Here is a 13,399-nt window from a genome sequence, read left to right as displayed (position 1 = left end):
TAATCTGCCAACGGTTTGTCGTGTCAGCCAGCAATGAGAATCCGCAGATCTCAGAATAAAGTGTGCTGAATAACCCAAGCAGTCTGCCTGGCAGGAGAAGCATAGGAAAATAAGACACACAGACAAAAAATGGGGACAGGAAGAGATAACAGACCGTGCATTATAGAGAAAAGCAAGGAGGGAAAGAGGAGCTTACATATAGACTAGGGAGGGGATAAATAGAACCAGGATAAACAGCTATGGGAGAAGGAAGGGATTCATGAAGAATAATGTGTGTGTGTGTGTGTGTGTGTGTGTGTGTGTGTGTGTGTTAAAAATGAAGGATTTAGAAGTATTTGGTATTTCAAGAATAGATTGTTCCCTGTCTATTTGCCATAGCCCCCAAATGGGCTCATTTTCATTTTGGTCATATATTTTCCACCCACCACTGACAATGGAAAATGTTAAAAAGAGATCAGCCAAGCAAATCCATCTATACAATGGAATTCTGTTTCATTGCAACGGGTCATTCGCCCCTTCACAAAATCATCTCTGTATTATACTTTTAATTCCTACGGTACTCACCATATCCATTCTTAGATACCTCAAGTAAAATTAAGGTTCCTGTTTCCAATCCTATGTGAAGTTTTACCTTCCGTGAAACAAGCACCTGACTTTCTATAGCTTTCATGTCTTTAGCTCAGATTTAAACATGGCAGTCTCGTACTATTTATGAACAGCTATATATGATTATCTCCTTGGGTTTTCTTTGCTTGTTTGCATTTTGTTTTGAGTCAGCATCTAGTGTGTCCTTGGCTGGCCTTGAAATAGATTTGTATTTGAGGATAACCTTGAACTGCTGATCCCTCTGCCTCCATCTTCCATGAGCCACCACACTCACTTTATACCTTGCTGGGGACTGGATGAAGGGCTTTGTAGATGCTCCACAAGTACTTTACCAGCTGAGCCACATCCAGCTCCTTTGTTGCTTAGGTCATTCAGTCTCTGTGTCCTAAGTTTTCAGCCTTCCAGCATATGACATGCCCACCTCCCACCTGACCTTTAGTTTTTTCTATGCTGATGATCAGCATCCAGCACAGAACTCAGCTCTCCAGTCTGCACCCAATCAATGGGATTACCTCAGTCTTAGCAAATGACTACTTGACAGGTTCCCCATTTTGATGCTGGTTACACACTCTTGAATTACAGAAAGAACAGGACCCTTACATGTTGCTCTTCAAACTGGTCTCCGCCAAAAGCTGCCACACAGGGTTTGATACCTCCTGTTCCCAGAGCAATTAGACTCAGGCCAACCAAGGATAAGATTCTGAAATAGAGAGGCAAGGATAGATAGAACCATGTTGATACCAAACCAACTGTAGAGATGGGCTACAAAGATAATAGGGGGAAAAGATGTTCAAAGGTAACATCTTATCACATCTACCTTGTGGGTCTTTTCTGCTTCCCATCATTCCAAGTCCTACTCATGAGAATGATTTATCTTCACACCTGAGGCTCTGCTAAGAATTGCACTGCTCAGAAGAGTCAGTGCTTTGTGGCTCTGTTTACCCTCTGCATGCATCAAGAGGAAGAAGGCGTGCAGGGACTCGGAATCGAGCACACCAGCTTTTAATATTCTATTTCAGCCATTCAGTTGAAAGACTTCATGGACTCTACTCTTGTATACCCTTACCAACTACCAAGTAAAATACTGAAATTTATCAGAATAAATGGGCGTGGCGTCAGTAAGTTTCATGGAAGAGTGATGAGAAGATATTTGGTGTTTATTACTTTTCAGATAAAGTAAAATAATTTCAGAGTGTGTATACGTGTGTGTGTTAACTTGGTTATATATATATTCAAACCTAACTACATACACTGGCTCCTGAAGTAAGGAGATACAGTAAAATGGTAATATATTGAACTACATATACATAAAACACTCCAAGCTTTGGCTATGACTTTTTAAATATAAGTAAATAAATACATGAGTGAGAGAAAGTATAAAAGGTTTTCTTACTTTCAAGCACATAGAGGTTTTATGAAAAGTCTACTAATTAGCCACTCTGTCTTCAAATGTTTACTCAATAAAAACCAAGATGTGGTAATATAAAAAAGGGTTCCGCTGCCTGTAATCTTTTTTTTTATTTTAATAAGTTTAGCAGTAAAATTATACATTGGAAAATAAAGGAGAATCTCTGCTCTAAAATGGCAAGCCACCTGTACTGACTCTCTGAGACACACACCTGCCTAATGTAAGGAAGGCAGCTAAGTGGGTTCCATGATTTTACTCACGTATGTAGCATTTTTCCTCCCAGTATTGGTATGGCACCCAAAGACTTGAATACATGGCCAAGAACATACACCAGGGAGAGATAGATGATTGTCCTGTGCAGAAAGTTAAATCAGTCAGTGTACTATCCAGAGACTTGTTCAGCTTGTTCTCAGTAAACACAGGAGGGCACTGGAGTGGGGGAGGAGAGGAGAGAAAGAACTGGGAAACAGACACAATAGCTGGAGGGGCCGGGAGTGGGATTCTTCCTCAGCAGACATCTGCTCGGAACTTGCAGATGTTTCTTTCTAGTTCTCTTCCCAGATCTGCTCTCTGCTCAACTCTGTACTCGAGTGACCCTACTTCTACACAGACATGACAGGAACAAGCACAGTGACGTTTCAATCAATAGTCAGGATGCCCCCACTTACTCTTTGTTTCCTCAAGAAATGCCTTTTAGCTCTAGGGAGCAGGAGGAAAGAAGGATGCCAAGTAAATGGCAGTGCTAACACAAAAGACTTCCAACGAGCACTAAGATGTCATGAGAGTCGAAGGGATTTTAGGGTCAATCTGGGTAACTTGGACATTTGAGCTAACCATAAACCCCAGAGTGATTTCCACATAGATAATTTACCAAAAATTGGGAACTACAAAGGACTTAAGCTGTTTAGTGATAAAAAAGCATGCAATTGGTAAACACTATCTGTTATTTTTTTCCAGTAGAGTTGAATAGCAAATGAGTAGCACATTATGGAATTCCCGAGAAGAATTACTGCGGAGCTCTTCACAGTAACATGGCACAATATCACTTATACTCCCTATGCATATTAGCATGAGTGGAATGTGTAGTGTACATATTATCCTATAAATGGAACGCTATAAAAAACCCTCAGAATTATGTAGCTTGCATTTAAAGTGTTTTATGCCAGTGTCAAATATACAGAATGCAGTGAAGGTGCCAGGAAGCCCCCAGAGGTACCAGGAATCTCAGATGGGGGCTCCTCATTCTAAATGTCTAATCTTCTTAAATAACTTTTCTGGGGGCTGAAATATTTATTGAAATGAAGAAATAGAAATAAAGATGATAAAAATGGAAAGAAAACTAGTTATCAAAAACCTCTGGGAGATGATGCTAAACTGAGAGAAACAAACTAAACAGGGCTGGAGGAGGTGGTTAGAAGCTCTTGCTATCTTTCCAGAGTTTAAATCCCATCATATTTGGTGGCTCACAGACACCTGTATCTCCAGCTCTAAGTGACCTGATGCTCCTTCCTTGCCTCTGCAGGGACACACATGTGGCATTCTCTCACAGACACAGACATACACAAAAAAATAATAAAATCAAGTCTTTGAGATTTCCTTACACAAGGGTTGGGGATTCTGGTTGCCCATTTCCTCTTACATAGCTTGGATTCTGGGACGGTAGACTCAGAAAGGGTTTTTAGCAGTTGTTCAGAAAATCATTTCTTGACTGTTTAAACAACCTTCCAAATACAAATGTTCTACCTTTAAGATAGCATTGAACACACACACACACACACACACACACACACACACACACACACACGGACAGTTAGCGCAAGCATAAACAGGAACAGAGATAAGACAGAGAGATATGGGGAGGAACAGGTTTGGATATATAAGTATTCATTTTCCTCCACTGAGGCAAGGCTGCCACTTCAGGTTTTAAAAACCGAAAAGAGGAACCATTCACTTCTGGCTTTTTAAAATCAGGAATTAAGTGTGGTGTCCGGAGTAGCAAATGTAGTTCACTGGATTGTAGTGGAATCCCCATTTATGTTCACACACATATACAAAGGGAAAAAATAGCCAGGTTTTAAACCATCCACCTATCTGGACAAGAGAGCAAGTCACTCCCCAAAGTGTGTTGTTGAAAACAAAAACAAGGCCCAAAGCAAATAAAAACCATCTTCCTACTGAGCACACCACAGGCTCAGTGATGGTTTAGACAATAGTGCCTGGGCTCAATTATAGAAAAAAGACAGTGGTGAAAACATTTTAGGTGTCCCTTTCCATCTTCCAGTTTAGACACAACGCATATAAAGACAGTTGGAGTTAGGACTGAGGAGGACGGGCGTGTGTGCTGCTGCACACTCAGAACATGGAGAATCACATAGTTGTTTCAACATGGGGACCTAAGGAAGCTAGGGTAAAGGACAGCCAGCGTGAACAGAAATATGCAATTATAAATGCATACTGGCATCTCAACTCCAGGTCCCACTCCGAGTGGCTGTCTGCATGTAGCTGAACTATAGACACCTCCAGAGTTGCTGAGGCCAGTCAGTCTGTGGAAAGGGAAAGGTGAGAGTTCTCACTGGGTAGAAATCTGACAGTTAGGAAAGAGTTAAGTAAACACAAAGCCAAAGTGGAGGCCAATCAAAACCAACCCAGAAATATGACAACAAGAGGATGGGGAAAATACAGAATTACAGAAGGTAAGGAGTGATGAACAGGTTGAATTCCTCAGCATGAACACCCAGAGTGAGTAAGGATCCAGACACAAACTGTGACTAGACACACTGCAATTTGTTAGCAGAGGTCAGCATCACTATCCTGAGAGATTTCAGTAGAGGAAAAGAGGTGATTTATAGCATCTCCTGTTGAAACTAACACAGTTTGCTCTCATTAAAGCTATTTGAACTCTAACAATGTGAAAATATATTACTTATAATTAATCTCCTTAATGCTTGTGATTATTTGGATAAATAAGGAATGGTCAACAAACACCTAAATTCGGGTCAGACTGAATTAAATTGTGTTCTTTTACCTTCAGATATACTTCTATGTCATAAGAAACAATGATAAAGAGAGAAAAAAATGGCTAATATAGAGATACTTTTTGAAAACCGTGGTAGTGGTCGAAAGAGGAAAACAAAACAGAAAAAGAATTCAAAATTTTTGTTCGATTACTTGGAAATACTAAAGTCTTGTACATGATTCCAGTGCAGGAAAAGGTCCTAACTCTTAGGGAATATTTCAAAGCTAAAGAAAAGAGTTTAAGTACTGGTAATAATTCTGTAAAAATTCAAGACTTTTGGGTTTGTCTTGAATTTTTATGTAGTGTATGTAAATTACACTTCAATAAAAGTAAGTTTTAAAAAAAGACTCAAGCAAGATTGAGATAGGTAGGAACGCAAAGGAAGAGTGTCGTTTTCTCCAAAATATTCAGGAAGCTATCGTTCACCAAATCCTGAAATTTCACTTCTTCAAACTTCAAAAAAAGTTATTCTAAAAATATAACTGCAGTGTCAGCAACACAGAGTAAAGGAGGGAAAAAACGTGTTCTATAATTAAACGAATAGACCATAGCTTATGTTTTCTATTCTTGGTGTAACTCCAGTCCATGTCTGAATGAATTCAATGGTTACTACTACACAAGTAACAAACATAGCCACTTGCCCACCATGCCTCTCTGAAGAGACCGCATTTATGTATTCACATATGTGCGTACACATACCAAATTAAGGTGTAAATCGGTGTTTACAGTTAGAATTCTGTGCTGATTAGTTTCGACTGTCAACTTGACAAAATGAGAATCCCCTGGGAAGAGTGTCTTAATGAGGGATAATCTAGATCTGGTTGGCCTTTAGCTGTGTGTGTGTGTCCTGAATGTTAATTGATGTAAAAGAAAGATGCAACCCACTGTAGGCAGAGCCATTCCTTAGGCCAGCAGTCCTGAGTATTAGAGGGAAAAGCTAGCTGAGTTTAAACAATCAGGGTTTGCTTTACTCTCTCACTGCTCCTGGATCAAGGAGTGATGTAATTAGCTGCTTAAATTTCTGCCTCGACTTTGCCAACGTGATGACAACAACTTAGAATTGTAAGCCAAATAAATCTCTTCCTCCCTTTGTTGCTTTTTTGGGTCAGGATATTTGTCATATAAACAGAAGTGAGACAAAGACAAGTTTTATCAAACAAACACAATACCACACAGCCAAACTACTTCAGGAACCAATAGATACTCAACTTTCACTCAGAGATTTTACAGGACATATTAACTTATTGGAGACTAAAAGAAGTTATGCACTAAAGAAACATTTTTTAAAATTTTTCCAAAACAATATAGATTTTTTTCTATACTACTTTTACCATACAAGTTTTTATTTTCCCACATAATTAGTTATATCTTATAAAGTCAAGTTCTTTTTAAAGAGTATACTTTGGCACCACTAACTCAGAAAAATCCACAGATGGCAAATCCACAGAATATTACTAGATAATGTATATTAAAAGCTTATCTTTGGCCTATGAGAACATGTTATAAAGACCAATTTTGACTTTTGACCTTGTCTGCTGCTTCTATTTTTAGGAACTGGAGAAATGAACTAAATGGATTATTATTTCAACTTGAAAAATCTTTATTAGATTCTAAAGAAGAGAACAACAGAAAGGCAAAGACTGTAAACAGAAAGGCTTTGGAAGTCCCTGAAGGAGGTAGGTAGGGCGACAGAGTCTGGAGACCTGGGGAAAGTAGCAAGTAGCCAAAGTATGTCTCTACAAATAGAGATTACCAGCGAGTGACAACCTTCACCCCACTGGGATAAATAAGATTTTGTCTTAAGCTGCCAAGTAGAAGACTAAAGGGAGATTTTAAGAGGAAACTTTAGACTAAACAGACCAGAAAACATGGGGGATGAGCATGGGAAAAAGTAGATTTTCTGTGTTGTCTGTCCTGGAGGGATGTCTGTCTGACACAGCCATGAGTATTTTGAGGGTTTTTTTTTCTTTTTTCTGTTTTCCTTGCTTTGTTTTTGTTTTTGTTTGTTTGTTTGTTTGTTTTTGCTAGAAGACAAAAGATCAGGAGTTCTGGGTATCTCTCTGGACAATGAACTTGTGAGGCTCCTGAGGCTGTGGCCTGCCATTGTTCTTACTTGAATTTTCCCAGCCAGGAGTCAGCAATGGCTGCTCCCAAGATGGGAGTGAAATAGCAGAGGCTGCTGAAGGCATGGTAGACAGATGTAGATGTGTCTTCATTCCAGTGCAGGAAATACAGGAAATACAAGGTCAGCACAGCTGGGTGAAGAGGGAAGAAAACAAATGGGAGACACAATAAGGTAGGTGCAAAAAGTGATTCCCAGATCAATATATTTATCTCTGGGCTCTACAAGTGATCCTGGCCTTCAGCACTCCAGTCAGGGAGAACACCGGGTGATGACTGCCAGGCAGTAGAAGCAGGGCCCATGGGAACAGTGAAAGTTGATGAGGAATGCTGAATACAAAATACAATACTCATCCCTATGATCACTGTGTACCCAGAGCATCCTTTACACTGTGAGAAGTTATCACGGTGCTTCCTACGGCCCTTCCCCCCTCCTTCCCAGCAACAATACAGTTCAACGCCACTTACAGAATGAGAGCTTTCTCCACTTGTGTTCTGATCGGTTGTGCGTTGGTCCAGAGGGCCTTTTTAAATCTTAACCAGCAGGAGTTATTAAATAAAATTTTATGAGGCATTTACTATCATGGCCAGAGGAAAGGATTAGTTTATACTGAGGCAGGCAGAATGAGCAAAATGCACGCAAGGAGACCAGGCTGCTATACATATAAGCAGAGATGACTCTAGGGCACAGAATTACCTTTCATGCCATAATAGGAAAACCGCTCACAGAACTCATTCACCACAATGAAGGCGATGCTCAGCGGGTAGTTGGAGCTGAAGATTTTCTATTCAACCAAAAGGCAAAGGTTGATGAATGAGCATTTTCCCCACTTAAGCTTCATCCAGCTACTCTACAACTAAAACGTATCTTGATATATATATATATATATATAGACATTCTCATCATTTTCCCCAGGCTAACCACATTTTATGATCTTCCTGCCTTAGGTTCCCAAAGAGCTCAGATTATAGGTGAACCCCACTATGTCTGGATAAACTCATCTTTAAATCATTGCCATCCATTAGCATGAAGTGGTTGTCTCTTCATAATGTTGTCATGACATATGTAGTGGTCTCTTTATATGTTGTCATAATAATCATGATTATGTTACTGGTGTGGGAGTAAAAAGTCCAAATCTTATTTTGTCCCTTTTTAATATGGGACTAGCCAGACATTCCTTGATCAGGACCTGCTCATCTCTCCACAGTATCTCAATAAAAACCTGTGGCTCTAGGCAAGAGGATGACCATCATTATTGCTAAGAATAAGCTGAAGAGGCATCCTTTGGAGCACATGATATCTGGGCAGGCAGAGCCAGATGTCACTATCCCACTTAGCTCTACTACGGGGACTGACTGGTCCCATCTGCCATGGTCACCCTTCTGGGGAAAAATCTTGACAATTTGATGACTTCTCTTCCAGAGCCTACTACATTCAGGCAAAGAGTTCAAAATGGCAGCTAGGCACTCCTAAATATAAGCTGATTGATCACCGTTAGTTGATACTTCCTATTTATCTAGGAAGAAAATTCTGAAATCCTATTAAATTAGGTGTCCACCTTTCCTACTAGTATGATTCTGTAATATTTCCTTTTTAATTTTATTTGTACTTATGTACATATGTGTTTGCATATGTGAGAGTCTATGTGGGTGCCTGCAGAGACCAAAAAAGGATGTTGGATCTCCTGGAGCTCGAGTTGTGAGCTGTCTGACTTGGGAAGCAGAAACCAAACTCTGGTCCTTTGGAAAACAGCACGTGCTCTCAACTGCTGAGCCATTACTCAAGCAACGAGATCTTCATTTTCAAGTTGTACATTAGAGTAACTGTGTTATCTCATGCATTATGTAAAATAATAAATATCACATTTTATTTTAAACCTCTTTCCATGACAATAGCTTCACTAACATGGAAAGGGGACAAAGACAATCTGTCTCTTGAGACAGTCAAACATTAACATGAGATTTATATTACCTCTTATTTCATAGGCATGTACCTCTCTTTAACCACCCTTAACAAGGTATGATTAGCTATATATAATAAGCTTAGTCTGTCTTTTACCCATGTAGCTATGAATAAATCATCTTTCTACATATGTGTTACTACATGATAATCATGTTATGCAATGATTTGGAATTCTTACCTTTGCAGCTCCCACCTTGAGAACTATGTAACAGAGTTATTAACATTAGCGGTGTGCACTCTCACTAATGGGACTAACATGCAGTCCTTTCTTAAGTGGTACCAGTACTCGGCCCTGTGCTTCAATTCTTCTATTCCAAAGAAATGAGAATCATACCGACCTCGTGGTTGATACTAAGAACTCAGCCAATCATTGGTTACTGTTCCTGTGGCCTTTCTACTGAGAGGATTTTACTATGCGAGAATTGAATGATATTCGGAAGTGCTTTCACAAGTATGTAACGCAAAATGTTATTCTCTGTTCCTCTACCCGACCCCCCACTTTGAAGCAGGGATACTTAGTAACAGAGAGTGGGTCTATTCTAAAACTTCTGTTGATGTCCAAAAAAAAAAAAAAGGCTCTGCACACTAGGGGAACGAAAGGCTGAGTTTTGGTATTGGTAAGGAAAGAACAATCACACACAGTTCTCCAGACAGGAATGCTTGCCAAGTCTCCCTGGACATTCAAAGTGCTTTTTCTCCCCAAGGGAATATGCAATGAAATAGAGCAAAACTCTGGGGCCCAAGTTAAAAAAAAAAAAAAAAAATCTGACTAACCTACCCTGTTGCTTCCTTCCTGAAACAGAATAAACTAGAATTAATTTTCAGGTGAATTCTAATTCCACGAGAGAGTAGTTTTTCTGCTCTAATGCCGTTCAGCACAAAGTTTTAACAGCCAAGGAGGAACTTCAAAAGACTATGTACACTGTTACTGTCCGAGACAGACTGAGACAGACTGAGCTTCGAGACTCACCGGAGGTGACTTCTTCGGAGGACTTGGAGGTCTAGGCAGCATCTCTTCAGTAGAGACAGGTGAAAAAACCGTTTCCTTGGACTCATTTTTCTGGAAAGGATTCATGGCTGGCTCCTTACTCTCTCTCTCCTCAAGCATTTGGCTTCAGTAGGCAGTTAGGATTGCTGCCAGCCTACAGGGAAAAGGGGGACTAGGGGGAGGAGGGATGGCTACAGCAAATACGGTTAACCCTGTGGGTGTCAGTTTCAGTAGCTGCCTGCCTCAGAGCAGAACTGGAAGCTATAGGAAAAAGAGAGGGTCAGCACGCTGGTGCCAGAGGTAAGGCATGGGGAAGTAAAAAGAACACGTCACAAGTCACGAGATGAGAACAGTACTAGATTAGGGTTATCTGTTTAAGAAAAATACCTCTGCAAATAAGTACTAGGTAGTATTCAAGAATGCAGCCTCTTGGTTAGGTAAATAGCTCAGTGGTAGAGCACTGTGCCTTGCAGGTCCTGAATCTGATCTCTAATGATATGGGAGGGAAAAGAATACTACAGGTTAAACACAGAAGACTGATTTCAGGTTAATAATTTCTGCCATTACTGGGCACTATGTGTCGTGTTAATAACGTATATGAGTCATATATATATGTGTGTATATATATATATCTTTGATGTTCATGCATTTTACTGCTATCTTTATTATACTGCAATTATTGTTCCAAGAAATCAGGAAACTTATCTAAAAATCACAGGGCCAGTAAAGTGGCAGATCTGGAATTTTCACTATGCAGAAACAGATAGGAAAAGCAGAGATAGGTATCAGCAGTCAGTCTGCAGGTCGTGAAGGTATGGAAGCCGCGAAAATGGATACACAGGAATGGTAAGAAGTCAAAATGCTTTGAACAAAAAGGAAAGTCATCACAAAACTGAATTTGAGAATAAGAATGTTCTGGGGCTTGGGTTTTCAACATCATTAACATTCAGCTAGAAAAATCCTGTAAGTAAGAAATACAGGGCAAAAGAAAATGACAGGCAAAAGAGTTGGTAATGGCCCTTGGTAAAGTCACTCTTTGTATTTTCAATTTCTTTCTTCAAAATCAATCCGTTCATTCATTAAGAAATAAAATTTAATGTCTGCAAAAATTATGGACCAGTTGCTTTTTGTTTATTATTGCAAGCATTAAGTGCTAACTTTCAGTGGATGGATTTTTATTCTGATTCTAGAATACTATACTTAGTCCTTTATCAGACAAGCATCTGGAATACACATGGTGACAATAGATACATTATACCCTACATTGAATTGAATATATATAAACTTGACATTTTAGACCATATATCAATTATGTAAAAGTATTGGCTTCCCTGTGACATTTCCATGCATGTGCATCCTTGCATTACCTGCCGTCTCCCCTTGTTGTGTTTCTTTGCTAACCTGAAGAGATAGAAGCACAAAAAACCTAGTGCTCACCCAGCTACAAGTCAAAAGAAACGGGAAACATTGCCAAAGGCAGTGAAAGACATTTTCTATTCCTTAGGGTTACACCATGAGCACTAACCCACAAAGTCAGGCAATGCCAAGATGAGTGATTTTATCTGAAAATGCAGAAGAGGAAACTGAGGATGACAGAACAAGGAAACAAGGACAATGCAGGGAGAACAAATATGAGCAAATTAAAATACATGTATGAAAAAAGTTTTAAATGAATTATTTTCTATGTTAACTGAAAAAAATAGTAAAGGAGAAGGAGGAGGAGAATAGAAAAAATCTATGGCCTCATTTCTTGCAAAATTCTTACATTACCCATTTGGATGACTTTTCAACAAGTGAGCCTTTCCCCCACCCCCCAAACTTTAACTCAGACTTTGACCAGGTTTTCCCCGCTTCTAGTACACACTTCATCTGTTTTCTCTCCCACCAACCTTTACCCAAAGAATAATCCAGTTTTACTTCTGCCTGCAGCATTAATGATTAATCTGTGGTTATTCTTTTAGGAAACATTGCCTTTCCTGACCTACCTTGGTTAAATACTGAATCTAAAATAACATAACTGTATGGTCAAGTTACCTAGTAGAGGTACAAGGGCCGTGTAGACGGGATTAAGTTACTGGCTTCCCCTGCCTTGGCCATGTACTTGTAGATGGTATTTAGTTCGGAAGAGCAGATGAAGTAGCACCATATGCATGAATTCATGTGCAGCCAGAGGAACCTGACCATCAAACTCCAGAGCATAAGCTTTGGTTTTCAAACAAATTTCTATGAAATTTGTCTTTATATGAGACAGGGTCTTACTGACCTCCCTCCTTAGCCAAGGATGACCTTGAATGTCTCTGATCCTCCGACTTCTACCTTCAGCATGCTGAGTGCTCCGAGTCCAGGAATGAGCCACCATTCCCAGTTTATGTAGTGCTGAAAACTGTTTTGTGAATGCCAAGCAAGCACTCTGCCAACTAACTCATAGCCCAAAGCTTGAAATTTGTCTCTCGATAATGGCAATAAAATAACATTTATTCACAGAATCAAATAATATTAGAGATGTAAGGAATCTGAGCCTTTCCTTAGGTAAATTCAGCTTCTCTGATGCAAAGAATCTCTTAGAGCAATATAATATTAAGATGCTTGCTTATATCCTTGCTTCTGGTAGGTCAACCTGAAACAGAAGGATAAAGGTCTAAGAGATACATAAGAAAAAACATCTTTGATATAGAATGAGTATAAACCCTTCAGAGAAAATAGGTCAATAGAAATAGAGAATCTGAATATCAGAATCAAAGATCAATGACAAAAAAGGATATTTGTAGCTTCTATGATATGACATCAGAGAGTAAAGTTTTCAGTTACTTGTAGAATGAGCTCTAAAGTAAGTTGTCAGAGAAGAGAAGCAAATATAAAAGTAAGAGTAAATATGTGTTTAATGTCTAAAATATAAGACTCAACTCCATACAAAATTGTATTTAATTATCAGCAACAAATAAATAGATAAGGAAACTTCGAATACCAATCTTAGTAACATAAAAGATAATTGAAATGAAAGATGTTGAAGACCCCACTCCTTAATTAAAGACTTGGATAAATGGAAGAATGGCATAGTCATGATTTGAAAGGCTCCTATTATAAAAATGTCAATAGTTCCTTGTACCTGTAGCACAAGATCCCAGTAGGTTTTAGGAATGTAAAAAATAATGATTTGATTCTTATAGTTGAAACAAAAATTTAAAAAGTCACAAATAAGACAGTCAGTTTTGAAGTACAACTGTAGAGGATTTGAACTGCCTAATCAATACCTATTATGAAGTAATTACAACATAACAGTCACAAAGATAGACAAGA

General features: G+C 39.1%; 1 protein-coding gene across 1 annotated transcript in view; it reads right to left on the bottom strand.

Moving 5' to 3' along the window:
- SLC15A2 (solute carrier family 15 member 2) overlaps positions 1 to 10,213 on the bottom strand; it is a gene marked incomplete at its 3' end in the record, with an annotated part of 43,731 nt that extends 33,518 nt beyond the window's left edge. The window contains exons 1-5 of the mRNA XM_080919516.1: positions 10,085 to 10,213; positions 7,849 to 7,936; positions 7,144 to 7,285; positions 2,275 to 2,367; positions 1,207 to 1,306 (exon numbers count right to left, since the gene is read on the bottom strand). Of these exons, the coding sequence (XP_080775642.1) occupies positions 1,207 to 1,306; positions 2,275 to 2,367; positions 7,144 to 7,285; positions 7,849 to 7,936; positions 10,085 to 10,189 (528 nt within the window). The 5' untranslated portion in view covers positions 10,190 to 10,213. The remainder of the gene's footprint in view (positions 1 to 1,206; positions 1,307 to 2,274; positions 2,368 to 7,143; positions 7,286 to 7,848; positions 7,937 to 10,084) is intronic.
- Between the last annotated feature and the right edge of the window lie 3,186 nt (positions 10,214 to 13,399).

This window comes from Micromys minutus, assembly GCF_963924665.1.
Source record: "Micromys minutus genome assembly, chromosome: 7".
Lineage (NCBI taxonomy): Eukaryota > Metazoa > Chordata > Mammalia > Rodentia > Muridae > Micromys > Micromys minutus.
Note: the sequence above shows the minus strand (reverse complement) of the source record. Positions and strands in the feature narration are given on the sequence as shown.